We start from the raw sequence: 5,627 nt of genomic DNA on the forward strand, positions 1-5,627 counted from the left end.
CCATGTTTTAAGTTGATTTAAAAAGGTTTCTTCTAAAAGACACTTCCTGTCCCTCTTCAAATGGTTCCCAAACTACAACAGAACAAAGTACAAACTCATACAACCAGATGCAGATGGGGGCAAGAGTCACCAGAAACAGTTTCTGGTTTTTTTTTCCAGAAATTGAACAAAAAATAGTTCCCAAATACTAGTGAGCCGAGTGTCTAGAGGCTGAAATTACTAAAAAAATCACCAGAAACCATATAATGTTTTTTCCGACAAACTACCAATAGCTTTTACCAAAATACTAGTTCTAAGAATGCAATTATAGAAACCGTTTCTATACTAGTGAGCCGATGAAGTCTGTTTATATACTGTGAAGTCTAGTTATGTTTTTTTTTTTTCCCAGAAACTGAACAAAATGGGGTTCCAAAATACTAGTAAGCCGAGTGTCTAGAGGCTGAAATCACCAAAAAAATCACCAGAAACGCTTTGCTTGTTCAAATTAGCATCACAACGATTACTCTGGCCATATCCAAGAAGGAGAGGCCAGTTTGGCCTATGAGGATGTGGATTGTTGGTTATGCTATTGGGTGTTTTCTCAATCTTTTGTTACTCTTTAGGCGTTACAGATATCATTATCTGACTCAAGGAGATGGTTTCACTCTTTCTGATATAGAGCAACAAAGAGGAGTTTAAGAATCCAGGTAACTTTTTATACTTCCAAGTGTACCTAAATTATGTTAAGAGTTTTTAGCACTCTCTGTTCCTAAATTGAAGTGTGACGGTTTGTTTTTTTTAAACTTTTTTCTTCGGCCGGTTAGCCTAAAGAATTTCTTTTCCTAGCAGCTTTAGTCCCTAGTCCTCAAATTTAGGGTACTTGAGAATATCATGATTTTCAAGGATTTTAGAAGATTTTGGAAGACAGTAAAGATTTGCATGATAAAATTTCAGGTTATCACACGATATGTGACTAATTTCATTAAAGTTCAAAAGTCATGTGATTTTACCAAAATACTAGTTCTACGAATGCAGAAACTCTGAAATCACCAGAAACAGTTTCTGTTTTTTTTTTTCCAGAAACTGAACAAACAGGGGTAAATATTAGTGCTCCGATGAACATAATGAATTCACCAAAATACTAGTGCTCGGAATGCAAACTAGAGACCGAAAAATCATCCGAAACTGAAATGAGTTTTTCCCATAAACTGATCATAAGCCTTTGAAAAAGACTTATCGAATTGGAGCCTATGGAGGAGGAGATTGGGTTCCATTGGAGATTCCCCAAACGCGAGGAAGGGTTAGCAAGTTTGAAGTACCGGCGACGACAGAGGTAAGGGAAGTAGGTTTTGACGTCTCGGCTGGAGAGCTTTACGGCGCGCACTATTGCCTCTACATCGAAGTACGATGTTCACCCACCGAGGTCGCCGAACCAACGAAGTCCCCACAAATTTCCCCGTTTTAAAGGAGAAACAAGAACGATGACAATGGTGGGGGAAGGGGGACACAAAAGATGCATATGGGAACCGAAATTGTGGGGTAGGGTTGAAATCTGGGATTGGGGGAAAATAGTGATTCAACAATACACAGCTCTCAGAAATCGAATGGTATAACGTTGAAGGAGCAGATCATGGCTGTTGGTCAAACGATAAGCGAGAAGAATTCCAGAGAATATCGCTTACAAGAGAACCACGTGAAACGACAGTGTAGGAAGAAGAAATAGATCTTAGAATCCGCACTGTAAAAGTGCAAAGAAGTAACTCGAATAGCAGGGAAGAGTGCAACTCAGAAATGGGTTGGTAACTCGAATTAATTTTCGAGTTCGAATTTAAGTTCTCAAACACCGAACGTGAACTTGGATCAATTTCAGCATTCAAGTGGGCCTTTCTTGAGTAAATTAAGACAAACGAACAGGGCCTAAGAATCTCAACTATAAGCACAATTTTTATACAACTCAGTGATAATTTTATTAATAGAATGAGATTGATGTGACCATCTTTTAAATCAATTACTAATAAAATTATAATACCTCATAAATTAATACGAGATTTCATGTCACTGACATTATTCATATAATGTCATGCTTAGGACCTCGCACAATTATTTAGCAGGAAACAGGTGTTCATCTTTGTTCTACACGTGCAAAATACATGACTTGGCACTAACAAGTAGCATTAGAGAACGTGCAAGTGTGGAGGCATGCAAAAGGCCCTGACAATTGTCATTTAGATCAACCAAAATGAAAGAACACGAACAATAATGTGTAATCAATCCAATATAAAAGTAGACCCAAAGAAACAAAAAAAGAAAAAAGGGGAAATTGTTATTAATTAATTACCAAAAAACAGTCCTAAAGAACCAAACTACCCCATCCAATTAACATCTTTGATTTAGGGGAAACAATCAAGGCAAAGAAGAGTGGTGGTTATCAGACACATGAAGTTCCACGCTAACCCGGTGCACCATCAACTAGCAGCGGGACGCGTTGCACTTGCGCTTTGCCGCGCTACTTTTGGACGCATTTACACGCGCCTTCTTGGTGGCCGTCGGATCCTCTTTGAGGTCAAAGCTCGTCCCATCACCGCCGACCATTTCCACGAACATCCTTTGGAGATCTTCAAAGCTATCTCCCTAAGATATTTTTTCCCAGCAAAAGTATCAGAAACCAGAAAAAAATTTTGTGGGGCATAATATGACGCAAAAATTACAGTTTTGCCCGCAAAAGAATAAAATAGAATAAAGGGAAAAACTCTACCTCGTCTTTGACATTGTTCATGATGGAAATCATCTCTTGCATAAAATCACAAAATTCCTGAATAAAAAATAATTCAAGGGCACACAAGGAAATCACATAAAGAAGGTAAACTTTTAGTAGTTTAAGATATCAATCAATAGGAAAATAAAAAAAGAAAGTTTCCAATTTTCAGATCAAATGTCGATAAAATCTTTGAATTTCTTGACAAAAAGGACCTGAAAGAGGAGAAAATAGATAAGCGAATAGTGAGAGAAAACGATGCCGTCGTTTTCGTTTCGGGAAATAATCAAAATCAGTTGGGATTGGGAATGAATCCTGCTCAAAACGACATCGTTTTCCTGATTCTAATTCTTTTACCACGCCTTGTGTAGGCTGAAAAAAGCCTGGTAAGAATAATCAAGGAGAGAGTACGGACTTCGTCTTCTTCCTCCAGGGGGTTGTAGAGCCCTGCGTCGTACATTGACCTCTTCGTCTGGTCAGACAAAACTGCAAATCCGCAGAAACTGAAAATCAATGGCCATCAATGCAATTATTTCAAAGAAAATTATTTTCTCTTTTTTTTTTTGTTTACCGGAATAAGCTTCTTGGATTTGCTGAAACCTTCGTTTAGCCTCGCCGGCGACGGCGGGGTTGCGAGTCCATCTGTCCGGGTGCCACTTCTGAATCAGGTGAAGAGAAGAAAATATACACAACATTCCGGTGAGAAATCGAAGGAAAAGAATAAGAAAATCCGAAGACGAAAGAGAGAGAACAAAACGCCGTCGTTTGGCGGTACTTAACCAAAGCGAGCTTGCGGTACGCCGTGCGGACATCAGCGAAGGAGACGTCCTTGCGAATCCCGAGGACGGCGTAGTAGCACGATCCGCCGTTGGATCCTCCCCGATCCATCAAACGGGAAAGAGAAACGACAGAGAAAAAAAGCCAAAAAAAGAAAAAGATTTCTCTATAACGCTCTTCTCGTCTCGCACAAGAAGAAATTCGAGTCCGATGTATATTTTCTCAGACCATAGAGAGAAAGAGAACACAGAGACCAGAAATGCGAGAATATCTTTGGGAGAAAAGGAAAGGGCGAGAGAGAGAGAGAGTATTTTTATTTTTTATTTTTTATTTTTTTCGAGGGAAATTAGACTTTTGTATAGGCTAGAGAGAGAGAGTATTTTTATTTTTTATTTTTTTCGAGGGAAACTAGACTTTTTATAGGCTAGAGAGAGAAAATATCTTTGTGATGAGAAAGGGCTATAAGCGGGTGAAGGAGAAGATATGAAGGAAGAAAGTTCCAGACATTTCTCTCTACGTTTGATTAAGGAAGATGGTGGCTAGATATTTTCTTGCCACCACTCTAAATTGCCCCTGACGTTTAATTTAATTACGATGATTTGCCATTAACAGATTAACCTATTTCTTTTTTGTTTTGTTTTTGTTTTTATATATTAATTTTTTATTCCCGAAACGTTTCTTTGTCTTCTGCACCGTTGGCGACGATGTTTCTCTATATGTGTGTTTTTCGTCCTCTTTTTATTAATTTTTGTTAATTGTTTTCCGATGGAATTGGTTTCGATTCAAATTTCCGACTTCTTTTTTTGGCTAAATAGGTTTCCTGAAATGATAAATGTCCTCTAATCATAATCATGTAGGAAAAAAAAGAGAGCGAGTGTTTGCAGAATAAATAAAAGATAGCTTATTAAAAAAAAGTTTTTTAATAAGATTTTTATTTGAATTTGATAAAAATTACATAAAAATAAAATTATATATGGTTATTAACAAAAAAGTCCTTTAACTTATTTAGTAAGTGACAGTTTAGTCTTTAATTTTTTTTTATAAATTGACCCCCAACCTTTTAAAATATGTGTAATGTGGTCATTTTTATCAAGATCCGTAATGACCCAATGCACGTGACCACTCACATGACTCAAATTGTTAGGGTATATGTATAAAAACACTTGTAGCTGGAATTGAGGCTGATTTTTAAGTTTAAAAATTCTATGGTTTGTGAAATTTTTACTTTGATTTAGGGGCTGCAAGTGCTGGAATGAAAGAAAACCCATTGTGTGATTATAAGATTCGTAAACTGACGAAGATGATCACTTATTGGATGGACTTGAACCTTGGAAAAAGATTTTATAGGTGCCATTTATATAGGGTAAGGTATGATTTTAATTTAATAAATTGTTGAAAGTCTGAAATTTTGGATTTATGTTTGAAATCCCCTTCTTCTCTATACTTTTCTAGCGCGGTGGATATCGTCCTTGTGACTATTTTTACTGGAAAGACCCACCAATGTGTAGAAGAGCAAATATTATCATATCTGGGTTGCTGAGAAGGGTTAATGATTTGGAGGCTCAATTTGAGGAAATGCAGAATACCCACCGTGACATAAATTTTTTTGGAGAATTAATTGAAGGCAATGCAAAAACTAATTAATCCTAGAGAGTGCATGGTGTGTAAATGGAAATATTTCTTCATTATTGTAATGGTGGTTCTTGTTTGTACGATGAAATTGTAATGTAAAACTTTTTGTATTTGGTTGGTTTTTATGTAATGTATTTGCCCATCTATATATGAATATGAAGCATAATCACAAACCCACATCAGGCACTATCTCGTGCACTGAATCAAACTATATAATATTCTCCACACTAAATAGTATACACCAACTTCAAATCCCTAAAAATAAAATTATCCAAAAAAGGTTCTCATTTACGTTGATAGAAAACAACCAACAAAAAGGGAAAAAAAATCGGGTTCAGAAACTAGGAAACTCACAATAAATAGGTGGCTTATCTCCTTTTTCTCGCCGGACGACCATCTTCGTCAGATTTTCCCTTAGTCATCGCCATTGCCGATTGAAGAATATTTCGGAATAAGAAATGTGCGATTGAAGAATATCCCTCAG

At 36.8% G+C, this 5,627-nt stretch overlaps 1 protein-coding gene across 1 annotated transcript; it reads right to left on the reverse strand.

The window, feature by feature from the left end:
• Positions 1 to 2,197: 2,197 nt before the first annotated feature.
• LOC21386447 (dnaJ homolog subfamily B member 6) lies at positions 2,198 to 4,025 on the reverse strand. Its single transcript, XM_024167250.1, has 5 exons — positions 3,515 to 4,025; positions 3,306 to 3,393; positions 3,150 to 3,220; positions 2,735 to 2,791; positions 2,198 to 2,610 (listed from the first exon to the last, which is right to left on the reverse strand). Exons 1-5 carry the CDS (start codon positions 3,620 to 3,622, stop codon positions 2,449 to 2,451), a joined length of 486 nt encoding a protein of 161 aa, XP_024023018.1. The 5' UTR covers positions 3,623 to 4,025; the 3' UTR covers positions 2,198 to 2,448.
• Positions 4,026 to 5,627: the final 1,602 nt, after the last annotated feature.

Source organism: Morus notabilis, unplaced genomic scaffold (genome assembly GCF_000414095.1).
Source record: "Morus notabilis unplaced genomic scaffold, ASM41409v2 Scaffold1180, whole genome shotgun sequence".
NCBI classification, from domain to species: Eukaryota; Viridiplantae; Streptophyta; class Magnoliopsida; order Rosales; family Moraceae; genus Morus; species Morus notabilis.